This window comes from Hippopotamus amphibius, chromosome 6, assembly GCF_030028045.1.
Source record: "Hippopotamus amphibius kiboko isolate mHipAmp2 chromosome 6, mHipAmp2.hap2, whole genome shotgun sequence".
NCBI classification, from domain to species: Eukaryota; Metazoa; Chordata; class Mammalia; order Artiodactyla; family Hippopotamidae; genus Hippopotamus; species Hippopotamus amphibius.
In genome coordinates, this window is record NC_080191.1 from 102,618,881 (window position 1) to 102,646,083 (window position 27,203).

At 48.7% G+C, this 27,203-nt stretch overlaps 1 protein-coding gene across 1 annotated transcript in view; it reads right to left on the minus strand.

The window, feature by feature from the left end:
• SH3BP5 (SH3 domain binding protein 5) overlaps positions 1-23,519 on the minus strand; it is a 69,895-nt gene extending 46,376 nt beyond the window's left edge. The window contains exons 1-2 of the mRNA XM_057737864.1: positions 23,194-23,519; positions 21,461-21,523 (exon numbers count right to left, since the gene is read on the minus strand). Coding sequence (XP_057593847.1) covers positions 21,461-21,523; positions 23,194-23,328 — 198 coding nt within the window. The 5' untranslated portion in view covers positions 23,329-23,519. The remainder of the gene's footprint in view (positions 1-21,460; positions 21,524-23,193) is intronic.
• Between the last annotated feature and the right edge of the window lie 3,684 nt (positions 23,520-27,203).

Sequence of the window (27,203 nt, forward strand, 5' to 3'; positions counted from 1 at the left end):
CACAATCACTAACTACCTTACCAGGTAGGTGCTATAGCTATTTTTTGTTTTTGTTTTCTTTTAATTGAAGTATAGTTGATTTTCAATGTTGTGTTAGTTTCAGGTGTACAACATAGTGATTCAGCTATCCATATACATTCTTCTTCAGATTCTGTTCCCTTATAGGTTATTACAAGATATTGAAAGAGGGAAACTGAGGCACAGAGCGACCAGGTGGCTTGCCCAAGGTCACAAAGCTGGGAAACGGCAGAGCCAAGATTTAAACTTAAGCAGTAAATAAATAAGCACCATGGGACTTCCCTGGTGGTGCAGTGGTTAAGAATCCGCCTGCCAATGCAGGGGACACGGGTTCGAGCCCGGGGCCGGGAAGATCCCACATGTTGCGGAGCACGTGCGCCACAGCTACTAGAGCCCGAAAGCCACAACTACTGAAGCCCACATGCCTAGAGCCCGTGCTGCACAACAAGAGAAGCCACTGCAGTGAGAAACCTGCGCACCGCAATGAAGAGTAGCCCCCGCTTAACACAACTGGAGAAAGCCCGCACACAGCAACAAAGACCCCATGCAGCCAACTAATAAATAAATTTAAAAAAATAATAAGCACCATGCAGTGTGATAAGTACCAAGACCTCAGTCTACACACTGCAGCGGACACACAACCGGGAAGGCCACACCCGGAGAAAGTGCCATCCCAGCCAGGCCTCGGAGGGAGGAGGGTTTCACCAGACAGAGAAGGGGCATCTGGGCTGAGGGACCAGCAAAGCGAAAGGCAAGGCGGCAGGTGGGACGGCTGGGGGTGGAGGTAGGAAGGGCACGTGGGCCACACCAAGGCCTCTGAACTCAACCCCACGCACAATGGGCGAGTCTCAGTTTACTTCCCACCTGCATGCTGTCAGCAATGCCTGAAGGATGTATCTACCACAAAAAAAGGAAATACCCCCCAAGGGAATGGCTGCTTCTAGCTGCAACAATGTCAACGCCCAACACTGACTACAACCGGTCCTGCTGGGAGTGGGAGAGGGGGGTGCGGAGGAGGACGACACAGCAGGAAGGAGACTAAAGCCTCATCTTCCACAGGGCGTGTCCGCAGATAAGAACTAAAACTATAAAGTCAAGAAAGAGCCACACAAAGCCTACTGTTTAGAGTCCCAGAAGTAAATACCTACATAATCAGCTAAAATATGTTAAACTGACCAATTAAATTGCCTCTAAGGGAGAAACAAAACGGGGATAGGGCGGGAGGCTGGGATACTAGTGGGGGGTGTGCTGCTGTTTGTTTTTTGCCCTTTCAAAAATTGTAGTAAAATATCACCGTGCGGTTTTTTTTAAGTGTCCAATTTGACTTTTTTTTTCTTATTAGTAATGTACATATGGCAATCCCAATCTCCCAATTCATTCCCCCCCAACACAGTATATTTTTAAGCAGAGGCATCACCAGATCAAATCCGGGTTTTACCAAAGAGTGGACTGAGGTCCTCAGGTGAGACTGGTCGACAGATTCAGGGACCACCAGCCCGGTCACGTGTGTGACCAACAAAGAGTGCTGGGCCCAAGTGATATGACTTGACATCCGCGTCTCCCTGCGCAGAAGGGGCTGTGCCGCAGGGCTGATGACACAGGCCTGGCTGACAGCCAACCCCCACCAAGTCTATTCACCCAAGATGCGTGAAAAGCCAGACACAAAGCCAGCCTTCTCCCTGATGAAAGCGAGCGGGCCTCGTTCTCTTCCCATCCCACAGAGGGTCGTGGCTACCTGCGTAATCATTCGCCACAAATATTGGGGTGTGGGAGCCCCCAAACCAACACCTGTCCTGCCTACCCAACACAACAGCCCTGGCGTTCTTGGGCCTCATCCCGGTCCCAGCACCGGTCCTGTGCCTGGCCAATCCGTCGGGGATACTCCCAGCCTCAGGGATTGCTGAGGGAGGGCACAGGGCCCATCAGAACCGGTAAGACTTCATTCTGGGACTTCTCTGAAACTGTTAGAAAGAGGAACATTTTCCCACTGAGACGGCTGAGAGGATGGAATGAAAGCTGGAGCAGAAGGCAGACATCTTGGCACCATGAGGGGAGAGCCTACGGGAGGCGGGGAGGGAGGGAGTCCCTGTGACACTTCGAGCTTTTGGACCTAGCGATGCTTTACAGTCTAACCCTATACTCCACTTTCCTAGAGCCAAAGCAGTGCACACACACACCCAGCTGGCACCCTTGCTTCATGCTGTATGTAAGCTAGTTGGAATTGGATTTCTGTCATCCGCAACTGAATTAAGCTTTTTAAAAAAATTTAAAAATACTGTATGCCTTAAGGTAGTCATATTAATGGATTCAAGTGGGGGAAAGTCAATCTACAGTCTGTATCGCGGCAAAGCACTGTAACTAAATTCAGGTACCCGCTGGGGGGCTTCTGCCCCTACAGTGAAGCCATGCTTATAAGGAACAGAGTCTGGGGAACTTCATTCGACCTACCCTGTATAAAGCATGTCTTTTCTCTTTTTTTTCAATCCATCTTAACGCCAGCTGGCCACAACTGAACTTGTGCTTTTTGCCTTATTTCCTAGTTTGAGAAAAGACTTGACCGTGGTTCCTTGTCTCCTTCAATTACAGGCAAATGTGTGTCCCAAGATCAGCGTGGGGGCTGCTTCCAGGAGTGTCCAGGGAGGCGAACGAGCTGATTTCCCTACAGGAAGTGATCCATGAAGGGAAGCAGTACAGAAGTACAAACACCTTGGGAGAACGAACAGACCTTCTACCAGTCAAGAAAAATAAGCCACGTCCGGGCCAGGGCGTTTAGCAGCTGATTTTTTTTAGATCAGCACTTGAAGGAGCTCTAAAAGGGCTCCCTCAGCCCGGATGAGGCCTCAGATCTTCCAATCTGAAAACTGTGTCACATCCATTAGGTGACTCAGACTGAGGGCAAATTATTCAAGCAAAGAACTGCTGAGGGTGGCAGTCCCCCTGTTTGAATGTGTCACACAGCCCTGTATGAGACGAACACCAGCCACACGACACCAGCGCCCGTGTGCCTTGTGAAACGGCAGGCGAGGGTCACCACCCTGGGGACAAGCCCGTCTTCCGGCCAGTCCACTCACCTAAGCCTCGATGATCTCACCTGCAAGCTGAGAAGGACAGCCTCTCCCTTTCACAAAGGTGTCCCCAGAACTAAGCAAGATTAGGACATGATGTCAGTTTTTAAAAATAACTGGCCTACAAATTAAAGATGACACCAAACTTCAAAAGATCCCTAGTAATGCCATTTATAAATACACTGCTTTCTGCTCATGGAAAGATTTCATAGGCAAGATCTGAGCCTCACAAGGTCCCCTGTAGGACAGGATTGCCAGGCTTAGCAAGAAGGATGGGGCCCAGTCTCCAGATAAAAGAACTCAGCCCCAGGGAGAAGTGCTGGCTTGGCCTGAGGTCACACACAGGGGACCATGAGGCTGCAGAGCACAGACCTCTAGTCCTTTGGTCCATGTGTCTTTCACTTCACCCATGGTTCTCAAAGTCTGGTCCAGGGAACACAGGCATAGGAGCTGGGGGTTCCTTGAGACCTTTTCTGAGAGTCTGCAAGGTCAAAACCATTTTCATAATCTAGTTCAACTTAATTTGCCTCTTTCACCTTCATTCTCTCATGACTATTCAGTGTAGTTTTCCACAGACTCTTCGATATGTGACATCATGAGACAGAATGCAGAAGCAGAAATGAGAATCCAGCTCTTCTATTAAGCCAGACAATGAAAGAGACTGACAAGAACCATAAAATGACCGCTTTCTTTTCACAAATTTTTGGGGAAATAGTTATTTTAGATAAGATGTATTCTTTACATTGACGTGTAATAGGTTTACTGCTGTGATTTTTAATGAATGAATACAAGTTTTTAAAACAACTTTGTCACCAAGAGAAAGAGGGAGAGGACTCAAATCAGTAAAATTAGAAATGAAACAGGAGAAGTTACAACAGACACCGCAGAAATAAAAAGCCCCATAAAACAACTTTGTCTTCGTCTCTAACACGGCAGATATCGTAGGTGTTACCCACAAAAACAAAAGCTCTCTGAAATGCCCAGGGATCACAAGAGTGTAAAAGGAACCTCGGGCCCAAAAGCATCAGGTCAGCTGCTGGCACCAAACCATCCCTTCCCCCTGGACCGCCCTGCAGAGACCCCGCTGGAGGGAAACACCAGTGTATTTTCAGTAACAGAGGAGCAGCTACTCCTCGTCAGGCTTCCCTTTACTCCTTCCCATTTTCCCAGGGAGAAAGACTCCGTGTGGGGCCACTGTCTCCGGAACCCTTTTGAGAAAGGGGGAGTTAAGTCAGGCTCAGAGCCTTCCCCGGAGAAGGGAATCGGCTAGAATTTGATAAGCAAAACCATACATCCACTGGAAACAAAGGAGCCTTGCTCTCACAGTCACCAAGCAGGGCCCTACGAGCTGGGCACGTCCTTATGGTCCTTCATTAAAAATCTTGCTTTAAACAGAGTTATCTCCCCTTTGATGCCTTTTCACTTATAGTCATGAAGTCTCATTTTCACACAAACTTCAGTACAAATGTGAATGCACGCAGAGGAAAATACAGAAGAAACCAGACATACAGAACTAGGATAAGGCAAACACTGTGACAGAGGCAGGAGAAGGAGAGAGTTGGGATGTAAAGTCTCAGTAGCCGGAACATTCCGGAATCCCACAATGAAAGGCACCACCAGAAACACTCCGACCCAACCAGTTCTATGCTAGCTGACATGCTTTCAGCGTTACTATAAATCGTGCTTTTCTTCCCACCCATCCAATCTATTCTTTAAGAGCACTCGTGGTAGCTACTAACACAAAGAAACCACTTTCGGACCGCTTGGGTGAACGGGATCAAGTGCCCTCCAGGGCTGTCTGCTAGAACTTTCTGCAACAATGGCATGCTCTGTACCTGTGTAGCCCACGACAGAAGCCACCGACCACTCGTGGCTAAATAAAAACATGAAATATCCTTAGTGCAGCTAACTGGATTTCGTATTAAATTTTAATTTGTAAAGTATAATTCAAATCTCCCCATGGGACTAGTGGCTGCCATTCCGGACAGCACAGGACCAGCTCCTGGAGCCCGGATGTCTCTCTGCTCTCCACTTGGAAGGATGACGCCACCCTCCCAGGTCCTCCCAGTGCCTTCTCTTCTGGCCTCTGCCTTGTGTTTCTTGCCACAGGGAGTGGCTGTCACAGCCCTGTGAGAAGGGCAGCCAGGACAATCTGATTCCACCTTCAGGCATTTTGCAGCAGGGGCGGAAGTAGAAAGACTGCACCAGGGTAGAGCCAGGGCCTGGGAAGCCAAACCACAAAGGCCAAGGCAGAGGGCCCAGGAGCTGGGAGGAGGCAGAGGTGGAGAAGGACAGCGAGGGCAGGAGCCCCCAGGGAGCGGGAGCCAGCCCCATGAGGACCACGACACCCCCAGCACCGCGCAGGCCCAATTCCGCATCAGCAAGTTTCATCCAACCAGGGAGCCTGGTGAAGGCTGTTGCGAAGGGATGGAAATGTGCATGGAAAAGAAAGGGGGAAGACAATACCAGGGCCTCCAAGTTGGAAGCAGAATCATTGCCGGGGACCAGGGCCTAACTCCCGCCCTCTGCCTCCCTTTCTTTCCCACCTCAACCCCCAATTTCAGAGGCAGAGGCTTCTTGAGGGGTCTTCCAAACTCACCTTCTACGGGGACGGTGCGTAAGCAGAGCCTTGCCACCATGCTTCTGACACAAGACCGTCTCCCAGGGGACAGACTGGAGGAAGCCAGAGGGCTCAGAGAGACCGGGACAGACACAGGCAGAGATGACCGAGAGGGAAGAGAAAGCACCAGAGAGAAGAGGAGGCAGAAGAGGAGGGGTGCGGGAGACGATCTGGGTTCCTGACCCGAACTCGGCAATTACACAGCCAGATCATTTACCAACCCAACCAAGGTGCATCTGAGAGTGGGGACCAGCGCCGTGAACAACGACGCCGGGGAGCCTGGTGTCCCTGCTCAAGGCTCTACAATGCCCGCCCCGCCGCGGTCTGTGAAGAACTCCTCCAGCTTTTCAGAAAATCCTGCCTTTTATTTACACTGTTTGAGGGGTCTGGGACAAAGTGCAGGGGATTCTCACCCCAGACCCAGACCCGGGGGCAGGCCCTGTGACGCTTGGCAGCCTTGGTGACAAGGCCAGCCCTGCTTCCTCTTCCCACAGCACCACAGCATCTGTCCTGGTCCTGAGCCACCAAGAGCTTCCTTCCACCGAGAGAGGAAGAAAGGAAAGTAAGAAAAAACGGTGATCTGCATGGTTTCCTGGTGCAAATTGGCCTCTTCCAAGGTGAACAAGGGTCTGGGGGCTTTTTTAGGCCTAAGTGGTACCAAGTTCCTCCTCCCAGGCAGAAAGGCTGTGTTCTGATTTGACCAGAACCCTGATCTGACTAGAGGATGTTTCCAAATAAGCAAGGGAGGACGGGCTCCCTTCCCCAGAGCACAAGCCGCGACCACAGCTGCCCCGCCACCCTGGACGACGCGGCTCTGGCCAACATCAGGACTCCAGAGCCATTTGGAGGCTGAGTTAAGGCAGCTAGTAGTTCTGGGAATGAGGAAAAGGCTTTTTTTTTTTTTTTTTAAGAACTTTTATTGAGATACAGTTAACAGACAATAAACTGCATATATTTAGAGTGTACTATTTGGTATCCCAATCTCCCAATTCATTCCCCCCCCAACCTTCCCCACTTTCCCCACTTGGTGTCCATATGTTTGTTCTCTACATCTGTCTCTATTTCCGCCTTGCAAACCGGCTGATTTGTACCATTTTTCTATAGTCCACATATATGTGTTAATATACGATATTTGTTTTCCTGACTCACTTCACTCTGTATGACAGTCTCTAGGTCCATCCATCTCTCTACAAATGTCCCAGTTTCACTGCTTTTCACAGCTGAGTAATATTCCATTGTATACATGTACCACATCTTCTTTATCCATTCATCTGTTGATGGACATTTAGGTTGCTTCCATGTCCTGGCTATTGTAAATAGCGCTGCAATGAACATCAGGGTGCAGGTGTCTTTTTGAATTATGGTGTTCTCTGGGTATATGCCCAGCAGTGGGATTGCTGGGTCATATGGTAGTTCTATTTTTAGTTTTGCAAGGAACCTCCATACTGTTCTCCCTAGTGGCTTATCAATTTACATTTCCACCAACAGTGCAAGAGCGTTCCCTTGGACGACGCAGCTCTGGCCAACGACAAGAAAAGGCTCTTTTTTAAACTTTTTAAATTTAAAATAATTTCAGACTTGGAAAAAATAAGAGTAAGATGCAAACGTGATGTCCCTTTACCCTAAAATACTTCAGTGTATATTTCCTAAAGAAGAGAACATTCCCTCACATAACCGGAGTATCATGGTCATGATCAGAAAATTAACACTGATGTGATGCCGTTAATCTGGCCTATGACTTTGTTCAAACTGCATCAACTGTCCCACCAACATCTTTTATAGCAACGGAAAAAAGATACTCTTCCTGGTCCAGGATCCAGCACAGGACTCGCACGGCACCTAGTTGTCAATCTCCCTCTCATCTCCCTCATCTGGAACATTCTTTAGTTTTTCATGGACTAGATAGCTTTCAATAATGTGAACCAGTTATTCTGTAGAATGTCTGTCATTTCGGGAAAGACTTACTTTCAATTCACCTATTTTGTTGTTACATAGGCAGGAGCCACCGGGATGGGATCTACTCCGTTACAAAAAATGTTTAAATAGCCCAAGGTCAAATTAATAAATAGCCCAAGGTCAAATTAATAAACAGCCCAAGGTCAAATTAATAAACAGCCTGAGGACCAAAGCACTACAAAGGAGAAAAGCTATCAGCCCTTTAATCTCTGGGCACAAGGGTCCGTTGTATGAGGCCCTGGAGGAGGGATGGAAGTTACAAAACTACTGTACACACACACATATATCCACACTCACACACACACACACACACTGACACACACACACACAGCTGGGACGGCTGACGGGACCTGCTGCTTTTTCATTCAGGGCCAAACACATTTTTAAACCCACAGGATTCTTCGTGTGAGAGGAGGCAGAATTGCTGAAACGGCATCATTTTACAGAGTTCAACCACAAGTGAACTATTTCCATGTTTATGCCGAGAGGCTTCACATTTCCTCAACTCTGACCCACTTTTTTTCACAAATTTGCAAATATTAGATTTCAGACAGATCATAAGATTTATGTGCGCATTCATCAGGGGTGATGTTCCAGCCACCCATCACGCGGTTATGCAACACAAGGTCCGTTTTAGCATCAACACGAGCGCCAGTATCAGGGCAGTGCGGGGAGTTCACAGCTCGGCCTCGGGAAGCTCGAGGGCCGCCCACTGCCCAGCATTCCAGGCAAGCAGCTGCCTTGCTCCTCTCGGAGAACCCGCCTTCTAACTGCAGCCCACGGAACAGAAAGAAAGGAAGACAAAGGATGCAAAGGAACCAAAGTCAATGTCCACTGCCACTGCTTTAAGAGACACAGAAGAACCCAGAAGAAATGGCTAAAAACATGAACGGTGGTTGCTTCTAGAACAACTGGGGGTCAGAAGGAATGAGGTAGAGGACTTTCATCTTCTCAGGGGCTTTTCTTCAACTATGTGCAGCACTGATTGACCGTCTTGTATGTCTCATCGTCAAGACTGAGGGGGACCCCGCTCATTCAGCACATGGCTAGATCCAAATCAAAATCTCAGTCATTCCAGTAAACTGGTGCAGCCACCGTGGAGAACAGTATGGAGGTTCCTCAAAAACCTGAAAATAAGGGCTTTGCTGGTGGTCCAGTGATTAAGACTCCACACTCCCAATGCAAGGGGCCTGGGTTCGATCCCTAATCAGGGAACTAAATCCTGTATGCATGCCACAACTAAAGATCCCGCATGCCAAAACTAAGACCCAGCACAGCCAAATAAATATTTTTTTTAAAAAAACTGAAAACAGAGCTGCCATATGATCCAGCAATCCCACTCCTCGGCATATATCTGGACAAAACTCTAAATCAAAAAGATGTACGCACCCCTCTGTTCACAGCAGTTCTAGCCACAATAGCCAAGACATGGAAACAAACTAAATGTCCATCGACAGATGAAGAGATAAAGATGTGGTACATATATACAATGGAATACTACTCAGCCATAAAAAAGAATGAAATAATGTCATTTGCAGCAACATGGATGGACCTGGAGATTATCATACTAAGTAAGCCAGAGAAAAACAAATACCATATGATATCACTTATGTGTGGAATCTAAAATATGACACAAATGAACTTATCGATGAAACAGAAACAGACTCACAAACGTAGAGAACAGACTTGTGGGTGCCAAGGGGTGGGTAGGGGAGGGATGGATTGGGAGTTTGGGATTAGCAGATGCAAACTATTACATATAGAATGGATAAACAACAAGGTCCTGCTATATAACACAGAGAATTATATTCAATATCCTGTGATAAACCATAATGGAAAAGAATATGAAAAAGAGTGTACATATATGTATAACTGAACCACTTTGCTGCACAGCAGAAATTAACACAACATTGTAAATCAACTATACTTCAATAAAATAATTTTTTTTAAATCTCGGTCATTTAATATCAGTGCTGGAAAAGCCTTTGCCCATCATTTAGCTGAGAGGCTGCTATTTCACGAAGGAAGAAACTGAGGCCTCTCTGAAGGATATGTGTTTGGCGAGTGTCAGGGCAAAGACTGAAAACCTGGTCCCCCTAAGTTCTAGATCACCATTCTTTCATCTCACCAGCCTCAGTGAGGACCTCAGAAGATGTAGCCTCCACACCCACAAACACACATCTTAAAACTACTTCAGGGCATGGGCCCCAGCCTCAGACCCCTGGATTCAAATCTTGGGTCTTCATCTCACTGGCCATGTGACCCATGAGAGCTGGTTCAATCTGCGCGTCTCATCAACGTCCTCAAGAGCTGTTGTGAGAACTAACAGGATCAACTATATACACCACTTAGCACAATGCTTGGAATACAATAAGCTTTCAATAAATAGTAGTGACTTTTATGGATATGTTGTTATTCAAGAAATAGCAAAGGTTAGAAAGGGAAGGACCAAAGCTGGTTGAACGTTTTATATGCTAGGTACCGTGCCAGGCACTTTACAATTATCACCTTATTTACTCTTTAATGGCCCTGTAAGGTAGGTATTACCCTTCCCAGTTTAGAGAGGAGGAAATGAAAAACCCGAAAAAGCTAAAAAACCTTGCCGAGACTGCGCAGCTTACGAAGAAGTGGAGGGAGAATTCAAATCTAGCTCTCCCGAACTCCCAAGCCCATGCTTTTGCTCTATCAGCTCCGAAACGAGTTTTCCTATGGCGTTTTGATCCCAAGGTTCACAGCATTAAAGTATGATTTGTTTGAACAAGTTCCAACTTGGGGAGTGGATCCAATTTCTAGCAAATGCATGCAGTACCAGGATCCTATTTCTGCAGTGAGGACGCTAGCAAAACCCATGGCAGGGAAAGAAAGCAGCACGTCAAGAGTTGTCCACGGAGCTGAAGAAGAACCTTTCTCCTGAACTTATAAAGTGTCTGTCCAGCTACTGTACTTTGCGGCTCTACGATCCACTAATTTTCTGAAATAGGCATTGAAGCCACAGCATAATGTTCTCTCAGACAAAATTTTTAAGAAACGGGCAAGGCAGCAGAGAATTCCCTATAGCAAGACCCACAGCACTGCTCAAAATTCCTCCCTCTTGCTTTAATTGTCGCTGGCTGGTTTAAGGGTCATTGAGGGTACAAATCAAAGTCCTTGCTCTGCTAGCTGGTTAACCATTAAAGCAACTCTGCAAGGCACGGTGAAAAGCGGTTGTTCACGAAGTAAAACGGACATCCTGCGGCCTCAGAAGGAGCCACTGTCTCTGTAACACCACCAGGAGTGTGGCCATTCTCAAATGGGACTCAAAATGCTTTGGCACTGCTCCCATCAAGAGATGGAGTCTGGGCCCCTTCCTCTTGAATCTGGGCGGGCTCGTGGCTGCCTGGACCAGCAGAATACACCAGAAGCTCTGCTACAGGACTTCCAAGGCTGTGATGCTCCCACCTGGTCACCTTGGGGTGCCTACTGCAGGAAGCCAGGCACCAAGAGGAGGTCAGAGTACTTGGGACTGCCGTGCTGGGACGGGCAGACGTAAACACTGACCCCTGAGCAGCTGAGCCCCCAGCCAAGAGCCAGCATCCCTGACCTGACACGGGAGCAGGGCTCCCCGGACAGCGGGTCCCGTCGGGCCTTCGGACGAGCACCGACACCTGACTACAACTGCACAAGACTCCTCCAGCGAGAATCGCCCGATGGAGCCCTCTCCAAATTCCTGACCCACAAATCATGGGCAAGAAAAGCATCTGATTTGGGGTAGTTTGGGGGTAATTCGTTAGGTAGAAATAGTAACCAGAACCACAAGGAAGGACATCTTCGTTTCATCTCTTCTTCCAAAAAAGCCAAAAACCAGGGAAGAGAACCACAAATCCGTAGGTTTCAAATCTATCGGAATGAAGCTGAAGGCTTCTGCATGCTGGCAACAAAAGGGTCAGGTGGACGAAGACACCCAAACCCCATTCATCATGCTTCGGGTGAGTCTGATACCATACGATATGCATTTACATTAAGTGGGTTTGGCCGCGGTGGGAATAAACAGCGGATATTCCTGTCATTGTCTCCCTGCTGGCAGTTTCTTTCCGTCAGAGCAAACATGAATATCTCTTGGATAATTCAGCAAAACACAGCAAAGGAAAAAAGTCAGGCAAGAATAGAACAAAACTGTTTTCCATCTTCCTTTAAGGAAATGAAAGAGGCTGATTCTCCGAGCTCTCTAAGAGTGCCTTTGCAAATTTGCAAATTATCGTTAGACTCTCAGTTAAGATACACTGCATAAAAGGGATACGGTCTTTACTGCTGGAAGCACCTGTGTGGCAACAGGCAGATTAAGCAACTTTCAGAGCGGAGGGCTGGGTGAAGATACCTGGGATGCTGCCAAAGGATGAGGTTCAATAGATGTTTAACTGATCCAGCCGAACATACACAAATACACCGCGATGTTGAAAGTTCCTACAATAAACGCTCAGAAGGAAAAATAACAGCTCAATATTAAAAGCCTGCAGGCCACAGGGACCACAGCTCTCTGACAACAGGGGTATCTGAAGAGTCTATCAACTGCGGGGACAACGACAGATCCGCCAACCCTCAGAGCCTGTCTTCTTTTGAGGCGGAGACACCCCTAGACACCCTGCAGTCAGAGGGACGTTATCCCAGATAAACCTGGGGACAAAGTCACGTCACTGTACTACAATAGCCAGTGTCCGCATTCCCACAATGGTGCCAGGAAAGTTTACATACTATCTCACTGGCCTTTATAGTTTAAAAGAAAGACCCACCTGATTTTCTTAAAGCAGTAGACTCCATTTCAATACTGAGAGCTACTTCTATATTCTAGCCAACAGCCCACACTAGCATCATTTTGCCTAAGTGACTACAGTGAATGGCACTATGCAAGGGAGGCTTTATGTGCCCACAAGTCTTCATCCTTGTGGCAAGGATGCTACCACTCAAATCCATACAATAACGAAGTTTGAATATATAAATATTCTTAACGTGTGGAATGTTTCCCACTGTTCTATCTTGGTGACTGTTCTTGTATTTTTATAAGTGAGGGTGTCCTGGCTGCAAACTATCCTAAAATGCCTTTGAGGCACTCTTCACCCCTCCATGAGTTACCACAGGAGAGTTTAAGAGTACAGTAATTCACCGAGCAAGCCCACCAACAGCAGGGGTTGCCTACAATTAGGGCAGGCACTACCAATCCGAAAGCTTCCTCCCCACCCGCCTTCACCGTCCCTAAAATTCCTTCCATAGAGATTCATTTCTTTGACTCAAAAGACATCTTGTTATAATACTGCTTCGTACTCCACCCACACGCCCTGCCTATGAAAAGAATAAAATATGGGCACTGCAAATCATTCAGAAAACACAGAGAAGTGAAAGACATCAAATCGCCAGCATTCTTAGCAACTAGCACGAACCACTACTAACACCTGAGGGTACGTACTTCTCACCCTTTTGGGGAACGCATCCCTCTGCCCTGCCACCAGCCAACGTGACTCAACACTTCTGCAGAATACAACAAAAATAAACCAGAAAAGTGAAAAGCCACTTGGGTGTCACAGCAAAGTCAAACTGCTAAAGAGAAACATTTTTAAAGTCTTACTCTCAATCTCTCTATGTACTTCACCTTAACTGGTAACAAGCAGATCAAAGCCTGTGGACCATGGTATGAAGCTCTCTGCTCTAGACCTTTTTCTCTCTTAAACGTACATGTTCTTTTACTGTATGCGTATATGCTTTTACATATACTCTGCACATAGCTTTACATAATTCTTTCCCCGCTGGATTTTCTTCCACTAAATAGATCATGTGTCCATAACCACGTCAGCCTATTTTAATGTGAAACACTCGTAAAACCCCAGCATCTCAAGCAGGGCAGAATCTTACACCTGAGGTAAGACCACTGGGAGTGAGGGGTTTGGGGAGGGGAAGGAGGTCACTGGTTTCAGCAATGTTGCCACTGTGCCCAGGGCTGGCTCTGCCTAAGGACAGCCCAGGGACCAGTGCAACTCCAGGGCAGGCTCTAGGGAAAAGGGACCTGCCTGTTCTGTAGGTCACTGCGTACGACAACGCCAAGAGCCACGAGTCCACGGGGCGTTTGGTTCTAACCGCAAACTCTAGCCATTCATTCCAACATTTGCCACACGCCTGTGTGCAGGCACCGCATGAGATACTGGGCACAAAGATGGGGAGGCCGAGCCCCGCCCTCCAGGGGCCAAGTCCAGTGGGGGAGCCAGCCGAGTACACAAATGGCCGGAACACAGCCTGACGGACACGCATGAGACTGCTTGCGCCAGTCAGGACAGGCTCCTGCGTGCTCCCATCCACAGATTCTGAGTCGAGAGGTCTGGGTGGGGCCCAAGGCTGCGATTTTAACTCGGTCCTGCAAGGACCACACTTTGATGGCACTGCTCTCGGGCACCACCAGGGGCAACTTTGCCCCCCTCCCCTGGGACCCTTGCAAGTCTGGTGACATGTGTGGTTGTCACAGTTGGGGCGTGGGGGGGTGGGGTTAATGGCATTTAGTGAGTCAATGCTGCTAGCCTGCTACCATGAGCAGGACAGCCCCCCAACAAAGAACGTCAACAGACAACGTCAACTGCGCCACTGGGCAACTCCTCGAGGGCAAGACTCCGGAACTCCAGGCCTCGGTCTGTTATCAGCAACATGGGGATGACAGTACCTGCCACATAAAGTCGTGCTGAGGATTCAGTGACTTTATGCAAAGCGCTCAGAACAGGGTCTGGCACATGGGAGGCATTTAGTATTATTATTACTATTAGCTATCATCATTATCAAAGAGCAGCTAGGAGACAAAAAAGGCAGAAAAGACATTCCAGGATAGACACACGTCCTTCCTGCAAGGACCCACCACGCTGCAGCCCTGCAGCAATGGTACTTACTGATGGCTTACTATGCACCATCAATGGGATGAGGAAACCGAGGCCCAGAGACAGTAAGTGACTTGCCCAAGGTCACACAGCCACGAAGGGGCAATCTGTTGAGATTCATCACTCAGACATCTACTGAGCACCCGTGATGTGCCAGGCAAATCCCAGGAGAAGACACACCCTATCACGGCAGGGCTCATGCAGGGAACCAACGGCTTTCCACACCCCAGCAGGCCAGCTGCAGGGCAAAACCCTGCAGCTCCAGAGACCGCAGAACCCATCCCGCTGCACTCCTGGCCTTACGAGCCCTCTCTCTGGCCCCTTGCCCAGAGCCAGTCTCTGACAAGGAGATGTCATGGCGGGAGGACGGCAGAGCCGCGGTGGGCCTGGCTCCGATGCACATCTCGCCGGGACCTTCCCTGCATCTTACAGCCAGCAGGCCCTGGTGCTCCCTGCCAGCCCTGCACACAGGAAGCCTCTCCCTCACCCACGCAGGCTGTGCGGCTAGCAAAGCCCTCCCTCGCAGCATCTCCTCCCGTCTCCCAGGCCACCCACGGAGGATCACGACTCAGACTCTCGGACGAGGTGACTCAGCTCCCAAGGGGCAAGTGCCCCCCAAAGTCAGCAGAGCTCAGGTTCTGACCACGTCACCTGATGCCAGACATCCCTCCACCCACCCCTTCCCCAGGACTTCGGGTTTTTTCCCCCTTTGACTGTAAAGTAATACAAATTCAATGCGAATGATTCAGAAAATATAGAAACGTATAAAGAGAATACATCTTACTCATCTCTCACCAGCGATAACTGGCATGCAATCCTTTCCAGATATTTTTATGCATATAAACGTATTTTTCAGAATAGCACCACGATTCTAAATGATTCCGCGCTTTTGGAATCTGTTTCCCACTCAGACGCCTTTCTAGGTTAATAACAAGCTGTGGCATCATCTGAAGGCCCGGATTCTCTCAGCCCCGCCTGGGCTCTGCGTTCATTCATTTCATCAACCCCCTACTAACAGTTATGCAGATTCACAATGTTTCCAGCATTTTTAAACAACGCCGCAGTGCATATTGTTGGATCCGTATCCTTGTCCAGTTATCCCCTTAGCATAAATTCTTGCAAGTGCTGGGTCAAAAGTCACTCTCCCCCGACATCCCGGCAGCAGTATGGGGACTGTCACCCAAGCAGGAAGCCCTAAGTCCCACTATTCTGATGGCCAACCTTCAGGTCAGAGCTGTGGGGACAGGTGCTGCAGCCCCAGCCTGGGTCCCCCAGAGAGCCAGTAAAGACCTCAAGTGTGCTGATCTTTACAGCCAGCCAGTGACCAAAGGGTCTCATGAGCCGTGCTCCTTCCCCGCCCACACAGGCTGCAGGGGATGTCTGCACCGACGGCGTCTTCCCCCTCCACTTGCAGGCTGCTCACCCTGCCAAATAACTCAGGTCCCCACGCCTCGACTCCAATGCCCCCTGTTGCAGCAACGTGTCCCCTGGCTCCCAAGACCCTGCCTGGGGCCCTCGCTCTGTGACCAAGGCCTGAATCCAGGAGACCCCGGCGAGGTGAGGACCCCACAGGGGACAGGGCTCAGCCGGCGGGGGGGCCCTCAGTGCCGGTTACAAGAATGCCTCCAGGCCACTGTTTCCAGAAACAGATCTCACCTGGGTACGAAGAGATCCCAGCCTCATTCATGCACAACACACACACACACACACACATATACACGTCTTAAAGGAGAAAGTGCTAAGATGTGACAGCACTGTCCTCTCGGAAAAGAATTTCTCTCTTCCCCTGACTTGTGCAAAAAATTCATTACGAGTCCAGGCTGCTCCCAATTCACCCTCTCCTCCCGTTTCCCACCCCGAGTTTCCAAGCTCAGGACAATCTTTTTTTTTTTTTTTTTTAATTTATTTATTTATTTTTTTGGGGGGGGGTACACCAGGTTCAATCATCTGTTTTTATACACATATCCCCGTATTCCCTACCTTCCTTGACTCCCCCCCCCCGAGTCCCCCCCACGACAATCTTTTTTTAAAAAAAAAAAGAAAAGAAAAGAAGAAAAGAAAGAAAAGAAAGAAAAGAAAAGAAAAGAAAAGAAACGAAAAGAAAAGAAACGAAAAGAAAAGATATGCTGGCTTCTAGCCGGGGAAAAGGCAGATTCTGGGTGCAGGCCTTAGGCCAGTCTGAGGAACACAGACATCCAGAACCAAATGCTTTTTCAAACCACCCCCACCCAAGCACTGAGGGGAAGAGCAAGGCCATTTACAATGAACTGCCTTTGCCTCCCCGCGGAAGGGCAGGCTGGAAAACTCAGCTTGTGATTTTTCGGAACCAGAAAAGCCGTCTGCAGAAGGCTGGGCCTGGCTGCGTCCTTCCCCCTCCTCGACCATTTCACACCCTAGAACAGCCCTCCTTCAGAGGAAGCAGCGGGAATAAGACAACACGACACACCACGGTAAAAAATAAATAACTGGCATGGAATATTACACATCTTGATTACAACTCAGAAATTCTCTGTGCTGCCTCTGGTTGTAACAAACACTTCAGAAGAGATCGCTCTACTGGGTAGGTATGTGTTGTAAAAGCGCATCCACACCTTCACCTGGCCTGCCTCACCTGGCAGGGTTGCTATGCACCAAAAGACCTGTTTATCTCACTCCATCCATCACTCGCCCCACCCCCAGCCCTGCTCCCACCTTAGCACTGGCTCTTCCCACTGCTGGAATGCCCCTCCCCCACCTGGCCCCTGGGCTCACTCCCTCCAGATGGGCTTTCACAGAAGCACATAGTAGGTGCTCAAGAAATACTCCATGAGTTAATAATTAAAGCTGATTAACCAATGTGCCTGTGGGGAAAATACATGTGTTTTCTCAAGTTGAAACACTGGGTTTATATCCAAGAGCCTCTCTGGTTGAAAGGTTACTCCCTTCCATAGCTTGAAAAAGCTGGCTCCCTCGATACAAATCAGAGCGCAAAGGGGATACCATGCTGGCCAGACAAGGTCAGAGCACACCGAGGTCGCAGGAAGGGGCAGACGTCTGCCTGCCAACAGGCCAACGTCAGACGCCTTTGGTCACCTCCCACTTAAACTGCTGAGACGTGGAATGAGATCCAAAGGCGAATCCCCGCTGACACCTCGGCTACAGCTGCCCAGAGGCGACTGCGCCACAAACTGGTCACCAACTCGTTGTTTCTTAATTTTTCTATACAATTTTGAAAGGTTACTTTCCATTTACAATCAGAAAACATTGGCTACTTTCCCCGTGTTGTTCACTCCGTCCTTGAGCCTGTCTTACACCCAATACTTTGTTCTCTCTATCTGTGATTCTGCTTCTCTTTTGTTATATTCACCAGTTGGCTGTATTTTTCAGATTCCACATATAAGCGATAGCACACAGTGTTTGTCTTTGTCTGACTTATTTCACGTAGCATAATGCCCTCCAAGTCTATCCATGTTGCTATAAATGGCATTATTTCATTTTTTATGGCTAACATTCCACTGCATATATGTACCACACCTTCCTCATCCATCCACCTGTCAATAAACATTCAGGTTTCCTCCATGTCTGGCATATTGTAAATAATGTTATGAACAAGGGGTCACCAATTCACCATAATCACTCAGAGTCAGGAGGGGCGCTGGGCCCTGCAGACCGTAATCAAAAAGCAAAGGAAAGGAAATGCAAACAGCAAAAGACCCTCCCCTAGAGGCTCCGAAATTATATACAGTCAATCCTCATTATTTGTGGACCCCAAATTAGTGAATCTGCCTACTCGCTAAAACTGATTCCAAAACCAACACCGGGCTGCTCAGCGGTCATTCGTGGACCTGCACAGAGTGGCATGAAACTTCAGTCACCTGACGTGCCTGTTCCCGGGGCGGATGAACACCTGCCCTCCGCCCTGATCCGGCTCTCACGCTGTAAACAAGCGTCCTTTACACAGTCCATTTAGCGCCACGCTTTCTGCACTTCTGTGCCTTGTGCAGGTGATTCTGCTTTTTAAAACGGCCCCTGAGCCTAGTGCTGAAGTGCTGGCTAGAGTTCTCAGCCCAGAAAAGCTGTGGTGAGCATTATGGAGAAAACACGTGTTCCATGCATGAGCTTTGATCAGGCTGAGCCACAGTGCTGATGGCCAAGTTCAACATGAATGAACCAACAATACACATTAAATAAGGTGTCCTTCAACAGAAACACACATAACACAAGGTTATGTACTGATCAGTGGGTGAAAATGTTGGAACCAGAGGCTCACAGGAGCCTAATGAGGGTTAAAATTCCCGAAAGCCTCCGGTCACAATATCTCCCTTGAGAGCCACGGTTCAGTATTCACTAATTCAAGGTTCACGGCAACCTCAGCAAAATACTTCGAATAAGGACAACCAACTGTATACTAAAGCGGCTTCTTCCGGCCCCACATCCTTTGGTACCCACCCTCCCCCAGCATCCCCACTGCTCTCTCCATCTGCCACCCCACACAAGGGCTCCCTTGCTTGGCAGGCTTCTGCTCCGGTGTCTTCCAGAGTCGCCTCTGTCTCATCCCTCTTCTATTGGACTCATCACAATCAGTAATCACTAGCCACCCCTCCATGTCCCACCCCCACCTGAAACGTAAACTCCCTGAGGCAAGACCTCTGTCTTACACCTGTATCTGCCTGTATCTCCAGGGGCCACAGTGCCCAACACAAGGTGGGTGCCCACTGCTCACCTGAAGGGACACAGCCCCCCAGACACACAGCCACCAGCTCCCCGGCAGTTCTGGTTGCACGACAAGGGTCCAGAGAGACTGCACGGAGGCTGAAACCCCACTGATTAGACCCGGGCTGCCACAGGCACCTCTTGCAAACTTGAAATGTGGCCAGTCCAGAGTGAGATGTGCTCTAGGTGTAAAAGATGCACAAGAGTTCCAAGACTTGGTATAACAATATACATAAAACACCTCATTCGTGATTGTTTGTATTGATTCCATATTGAAATTATTCTATCTTGGACATTCTGGGTTAAAGGAATAGATTAAAATTAACTTCACCTGTTTCCTGTCACTTTTTTAGCGTGGCTTCTACGGAAGTGTTCATGACATACGGAGCTTGCTCTACACTTGCCTGAGTCCACGTGAGTTATAATAATGCCACGGAAAGGGCAGCCAGAGACACAGGCCAGCCCTGACCACCTCTCTCGGCTGCTGCCCGGTGCTCTCCAGAGCCAAGCAGGAAACACCTGTCCCATGCCTCCTGTGACCCACAAAGACATACGTGTGTTCAGAAAGGGGATTCAGAAATCAGGGCTGAAAAGAGTGCAGAGAGGAAACAATTGTGCCCTGGGAAGGGGAGCGCCACCAGAACAGGGGCCAGCATCGGACAGGCCTACGGATACGTGTTGAATGCGTACATCAGTACTTTGCCAAAAAACAATTTCGAACTTGTCTGTTCGTATTTGGGAGAGTAGAATACGAGAGCTGGAGGCCACCTGGAAAATGACCAGCCCCTGCCATGTCGCTGAACTGTGAGGAGGCTGTGTCCTCCCCTGGAGAAGAGGTGGTCCCCGCCTCCCTACCTGCCAGGCCCACGCCGTCCAGTACAACTTTCTAGGATGATGGGAGTCTTCTCTGATCTGTCCAATACAGTGCCTACTGGGCCCTTGAAACGTGGCTACTGTGACTGAGGAAGTGAAATTTCATCTTATTTAATTGCACTTAATTTACATTTAAATTCAAATGGCCACATGTGGCCAAAGGCTGCCATCCTGGACAGCACAGCTCTGGGCTGTTGCGACAGGGAGGAAGGAGATAAAGCCTGTGAAACCACTTTGGAAACGCCAAATCCTGAGACAAATGGTAGGGGGTTTGTTGTTGAACGTATTACACATGTGAAATTCTGAGAGATTTCAATTACGCAACGAAGAGAAAATTTAAACACACAGATTGTACTTCACTTGCGGGAGAAGAGTATTCACAGACGCCTATCATCAGAACAGAGCAAGACCCCTTCACACACAGCTCAGAAAACCTGCTTTGGCTCTCAGGGCCACATCCAGATTCAGTACCCCTGGGGCCTCGACATGAGCAGAAATCACGGTTGCCAGAGTGTCGCTGGTAGATGACATTCCCATCTCCCACTCCCTCCTCGTAGGGACCAGCAGTGTCTGGTCCTTTCCGCTGACCTTCCCCACTACAGAAATGGGTCCTCCCACGGCTCTCAGACAGAAGCAGGGGTTGTTCAGATCTGCTGATGGATGGTAAAACCAAGCACTGCTGAAAAGTGATGGGGACGAAGTGGGAGCTGTGAAGAATGCTAATCTGTTTACACTCAGGTTGGAAGATGCTCATGAAATTCAAATCAAGTTCTCAGCTCCCAAGAGTCTTCCCAGCAGGAAAGCCCTTCCCAGTCTAAACAGCTTTTCCTTACCATTAAGATAATTATATTCTACACACAAGCAGACAATAAAGAAAAAAGCAGGGGAGTGGAAAGGGGCTGAATGATGAGGGCCGGAAAGTCAAAAAAGGTCTAAGTCTTTCTGAGGAAACACACAGTATTTCCAAGTACCAAAGTACGGAGCTGCCCTAAAATATTTAAAAGATTTTGTGAGCTCACTCATTCTCGTCCATTAAAGAGCACAGCTAATTTTCCCCTCGGTCCTTTTAACTTTTTCACAGACACATTAACTTTAGGGCTTAAGCATGTGTAAAGGCCCTGGCGTAGGCCTCTCAGAGCTTCCATGGTGGAAACCACCTGAAATTGGATCCACATGTGTTCCACCCACAAGTTGGCCTCAGTGGCGTAATTTATTCTGTCATGAAGCAGGCAGTTGCTCAACTTTAAGGGAACGCCAGCAACCACCCTCCAGCTATTAAAACAAAATGAACCGGCCTGGTGTCAGTGGGACAAACGCCACTTCACCATGAACAGGGACCCAGCTTTCTGTACCTCAAGTTCAGTCTCCCGTCTGTTGATGTCATCTGTGGATTGATTTAACTTCTCCAGTTCTCCCTGATGAAGACAAGGGACAGAAAGAAGATTTCAGGGATTTGTCTTTCGTTTCCAGTATGACTCAGCCCCAGTACCTGCAAATTACTCGGGCACAATTCATAGGAAGACAAACAAGTCAGTATTAATTCTCAAGGAAAACAGTTGAGCCTTGGCTGAAAGAACAAATGAATGTCAGCATTTCTGAAACGTTTTTGTTGATGGTGGCCTTTTTGAAAATGACTTGAGGTCCTAGGAATTTGTCTTGTCTCAGGTCAATTATCTATTACAGGTATGTGCCTTCAGGTAAACCCACCTGTTACAAATGGTTTAGAGGCTGCATTAAAACAAGGCTTTCTGCTTTAGAACAAGAATTTTGCAGAAAGGATAACAAAACAAACCCAATGAAATAATTTAAACCAAGGGTAGAATTCTGGCATTAACTCACCCATGGTTGAGTATTTTTCTGTAGAGAAGAAAAGTCTTTTCAAACTGCCAATTATTCAACCTACCTAGTTGTTTACAAAACAAACAACTAAAACTAGCTTTAATCCTAATCCTTTAAATAAACATTCAGACCGACATTTTGTAAAAAGTGCCCAGTATGAAGTTAACTCCTTTTACTCTGCAAACAAAGGATCTTGTGAACAGAATTCCCCTACCAAGAAAACAAAATTTAGTCGTCCGAACTGATTTTGTTTAATAGAACTCCTAGTTCAAAGATGTTTTCCACCTGAATTTTATCTTGCTAACCTGCCATAACAATTCATTTAAACGCAACAGCTGAGTTAAATGAGCTTTTAATTGATCTGCACACTGGAAAACCAATTAGGTCTCCAGAAATTGCAGCGCATGCTGAAAAACAGTATTTAAAAAAAAAATGATTTATGGAAAGGGTAGAAAAGCGGATCTTGGAAAGGAATGTGCTGTGCTTTTTGCTTAGAGGGTGAAGAGGTTAAGCTGTCACTCGGCGTTCTCGGCTTGGAAATTGTTTTTTAATCATCTCCGGGAGAAATGGAGGCACAGGAACCAGGCCAACCCTCTCGCCTTCTGGCGCGTCAGCTCTGCGCACGGGTTGTCCCCGATTTCTGCTCACACCCGACCTCGTAAGGAGGAAAAGCTGGGTTTTAAACCCTTTGAGGCCAAGCGGGGGGCTGAGCCAGTGGTGACAATAAACCCTTCGGTTTGCTAACAATGAATCAGGGGAGGAGGGAGATGACTCAGGCCGGGCACCTCTGCCAGGTGAAGGCTTCGACCCCCAGGCACGGGTGGCCGCCCGCCTGCAGGGACGCACGACGCCCACCGCCCCGGGAATCCGCGCCTACGCGGCCGGCGCGGCTCCCGGAGCCCGGAGGCTGCGCAAAGCCCGCGGAGCCACGGGCCCAGCCGGGTACCCCGACACCGGCGTGGCGCCCCCGCCCCCTTCCCTCTTTGTTGCACATCTGCCCGAAGCGCGGAGCACGCTACGGCGACCCCCGGGTCCTGCCGGGGGTACCCCGGCGATAGAGTCAGGCCGCGTCCACGCGGACACCGCAGCCTCCCACGAGCCGGGTGAAACCGGGTGCTCAGACCCTCCCCTCCAGCCCCGGACCTACGTGGCCGCCTCCCACGCGCGCAGGCACCGGGGGCGGGGGGTGCCGTGAGGCAGGCTCGGCGCAGATGCCGGGGCTCCTGCACAACCCCGCGCGCCCTACCTGGATCCGGGGGTCCACCTCTTCCTCCTCCTCCAGCCCCGGCTCCATCCCCTCCTCCTCCTCCTCGGAGTCCCGGGCAGGCGGCGGGAGCTCAGCCAGCTCCTCCGGACGGCTCCGCTTCGGCGCCGCGTCCATGCGGGAGGCGGACTTGGCAGCGCGGGGGTGGCGGCCGCAGGCTGGGCCGGAGCCGTCTGGCCACCGCCCGGCGCACTCGGAAGGCGCAGCTCGCCGCCGCGGTCCCCGGACCCAGCGCAGGAGGAAGTGGGCGCGGTCGCCCCCTCTCCGCCGCGGCCGTCAGCGCAGCGCCGCCCGCTCCGCCCGCTCCGCCTCCGGCCCGCCCGCCCTGCGCAGCCCCGTCTCCAGCCCGGGCCGGCCGGGGCCCCCGGGGCGCCGTCACAAAACCTCGCTCCCGGAAAGCCTTAGGATGGCGGAGTGGGGAAGCCCTCACCCCCTTTTCACGTGGCAGCCCGAAGAGATCACAGGCTACCCAGCGCCGGCCACCTGGTTGTCAGGGTGCTTTTCTCCCTCCCTCCCCTGCCAAGGCAAGCCGACTGCGTGAAGGAAAGTTTGGGGGTATTCCCACCATCTGAGGGCACCTTTAGAAGCTTGTACTCAGTGACCCTGGATCAGTTTCAGGACTCACTCAAACCCCTGTGTACACTCAAAGCGCTTTTGTTCCCTTGGGTGAACCTGGGGAAGTGTATCCACCTGAAGATTTCCCCAGAAAAGGGAACTGAAACATGTGCTAGCACAGACACAAAAGAAAGAACAAGAAGAGGAGCCAGCTGCAGCTCCTCACGTGGATTCCTTGTCCAAAGGCTGTGGCCCCCACTACCCAAGCACCTGTGCTCTCACAGGTGTGGGATGGTCCCACCTGAATAGCCAGGAAGCATGGAAAATCCACTGATCGGGGTTGTGGGTGGGTGGGTGCATACAACCTTCTCAAGGAGAGGTGAGTGTAACCCCTGTGAATGGCCACACTCCATCCAAGGATGTATGAACTGGTGCGGTTTCCTGCCCACCCTGAACCACCCGAGAGCCAGAACTTGCCTGGCCAACTCAGCATCACAAAAAAGCCAAAGAATAAGGGGTATGTCTGTGCTTTTATGAAATGTCAGGGCCACTGTGATGTCAGGGGAGCAGAAGGTCAGATGACCTTAGCAAAGCAGGCAAGGACATTGCCACTGGCCATTGCTAATGTCTCCTTCACTACAAAAATGCAGCACATACACACTTTCTGAGTTCAGAGGGCAGACTTGCTTGAGAAAGGAGCTTCTTTCTGAGAGCCTGTCATTAAAGCCAACCTTGGGAAACCTGCTTCTGATGGTTTTTTCAGAAGCTAAGTTTGGGGGTTATTCCTTGGGCAAGGTTCCACCCTACACACTTTTGCGCTGTGGTCCCCCATCAAAGAAGCTTCATTGCCTCCTGGAGGTAACACAGGTGTACGCCGTGGCTTTGGCTCTGAACAGGTCACATCTGTTCATTGTTCTTTAAATCAACCAAGAGTCAGCAGTTCTTTGTGAGATATTCTCAAGCTCCTTGCTAAAGACATACTTGCTTTTCATTTTCCAGTGATGGATGAAGGCAGGGTCAAGATGGCCATTAAGAGTCACTTTGGGACACAAGAGCCACCGATGTTTCCTTGGCGGCTTGGAATTGAGCCCATAACTGAGCAGATTGATCCTAGCTGTGAGCAAACTGAGACAGAGGATGAAAACAATAACAGTGAGGTCAGCCCTGATTCTAAATGCCTTCCAAGTGGTGGAACCTCATCACCGTTCAAACAACAGCCTCCAAAATACATTTCTATTGAAGGTTAGATCTAAGAGCAAGAGGGTGGTTCAAAATGCCTCTATGGGACACAAGGCAACTGCTCCCGAACATCAGTGTCGACTTTTGTTGTTTTATTTTCAGAAGACCTGGGCCAGTGATACCGTGAACCCCAGTAGTGTTCTGAAGATAAAATAAGGAAAATAAATAAACCACAGCAGTACTATATATTTCTGTTGACACATACATATGCACATCAATGCATAGAGAAAGGTCTGGAAGGGAGAATTCATATGCAACAGAGTGGCTAGCCCTAGATAAGGGGGTATGGAGGAGCCCCAGATTGGCTAGGATGGGGTTGGGGGTGTCAAAGGGAACTTTTAAGCTCTCAATGATGTTTTCATTTTTTACAAGGAGGATGTATTTATGATTATTTGTGTAATTTTAAAATAAATTTAAAATAATGCATACTGTGTTAGCTTTCTATTGCTGTGTAACAAATTACCAAAATTTAGTGGCTTGAAACAGTGCTCATTGTTACCTCACAGTTCTGCAGGCCTGACGTTCAGGCATGGTGTGACCAGCTCCCCTGCTCAGGGTCTCCCAGACTGAATCAGGGTGTCCACCAGGCTGCATTCCTTTCTGAAGTCTCTGAGGAGAAAATCATTCCAAGCTCATTCAGGTTGCCTGCTGAATTCAGTTCCTTGTAGTTGTAGGACTGAGGTCCCTGTTTTCTTGCTATCAGCCAAGGGCCAACCCACATTCCTTGCTACATGGCCCTCTCCATCTTCAAAGCCAGCTGCAGAGAATCTCTCTTGTGTGGAGTCCATCTCACACTTCAAGCTCCTCTTCAGGAAGAGCCCAGTCCCTTTTAAGGGTCCACTTGATTAGGTCAGGTCCACACAGGATAAAGTCAACTGTGCCATATTCACAACCTCATCATGGAGGTGACTGTCCCATCCTATTCACAAGCTCCTGCATTTTATAGGAGTATGTACCCCAGGGGGCAGGAAATGGAGCCAACTTATTCTTCTGACTACCTCACATACTAAGAAGGCAAGCCTTGTAAGTGGCTTGTAACCCGAGCAAATGCTTACTCTTTATTGTAGCTGCCATATTGATCTGGATGAGTGGTTCTAAAGATATGGGCTGGAGACCCCTGAAGGTCTCTGAGAACTTTCAGGATGCGCATGACATCAAAACTACTTTCAGACAAATACTGGATAAGACTTGCCTTTCCCACTCTCTTTATCTTACAGGTATTCATTGGAGTTTCCCAGAAGTTACATGACACATGATACCACAAGAGACTGAATGCAGAAGATATGAGAATCCAGCTTCGTCTTGCTAGAGCTGCACGTTAAAGAGATGAGCAAAAATGTAAAACAAGGCCCTTCTCACTATTTGTTTTGGTTTTTTGGAAATTATTTTATTTTTCATTTTGGAAATGAGTTATTTTTCATAAAATTATGATATTTATGTTAACATAATAAATGTGTTGTTATTTTTAGATAAATTAATTTTTAAAACTTTTAAAAATTGTTTTAATTTCTACACAGTAACCACCTGTAGATGCAACCACATAAACATCAGCTCTTTGAGTCCTTCAATCTCTTAAAAAATATATTAAAAAGTACTGGCAACAAAAAGTTTGAGAACCACGGAGCTAAAGGAAACATATCCTTCAGTTTGAGTTATCCTTTTTTATTTCTATTTAAATGTTCCACTGCCTCCTTCACGCAAGAGATTCATCACCCCTCCCAAGACCCCTGCTGGCCATTGGTGGAGTATTTGGGGCACGGTACATTTTTGCCCGTTTCAAAAGACTTTCAATATAATTTAACAACTTAAATGATTGAGATCATTAGATAAGGTGCTGCTCATGTGTGGTTATTTCCTGGGATCTATACTTTGTCAATTCCTATGAAGAATTCATCACCCAATTTTAATGTTGCCCCTTTGGAGAGAACAGTCAGCTTTTTAGTGCTTTGTGTGTAATGTGGTTTCCAAGAGCACACCTCTGCCTTTCCAGGCTTTGGGGGGGTCCGGGGTGGGGGGGCACACCTGCGCCAGAGCTGTGGTTTTGGGCAGCCTGATCACACGGTACATAATATGGGCAAAGTGGGGATGGTGACGTCTTAACAGAATCCCGAGGACTGGTTTACTAGGAGACCTACTCCCTGTTGTCCACTGAAGGAAAACACCACCTAAAAGCTGCGAGTTACGTTTCATTAGGGGAA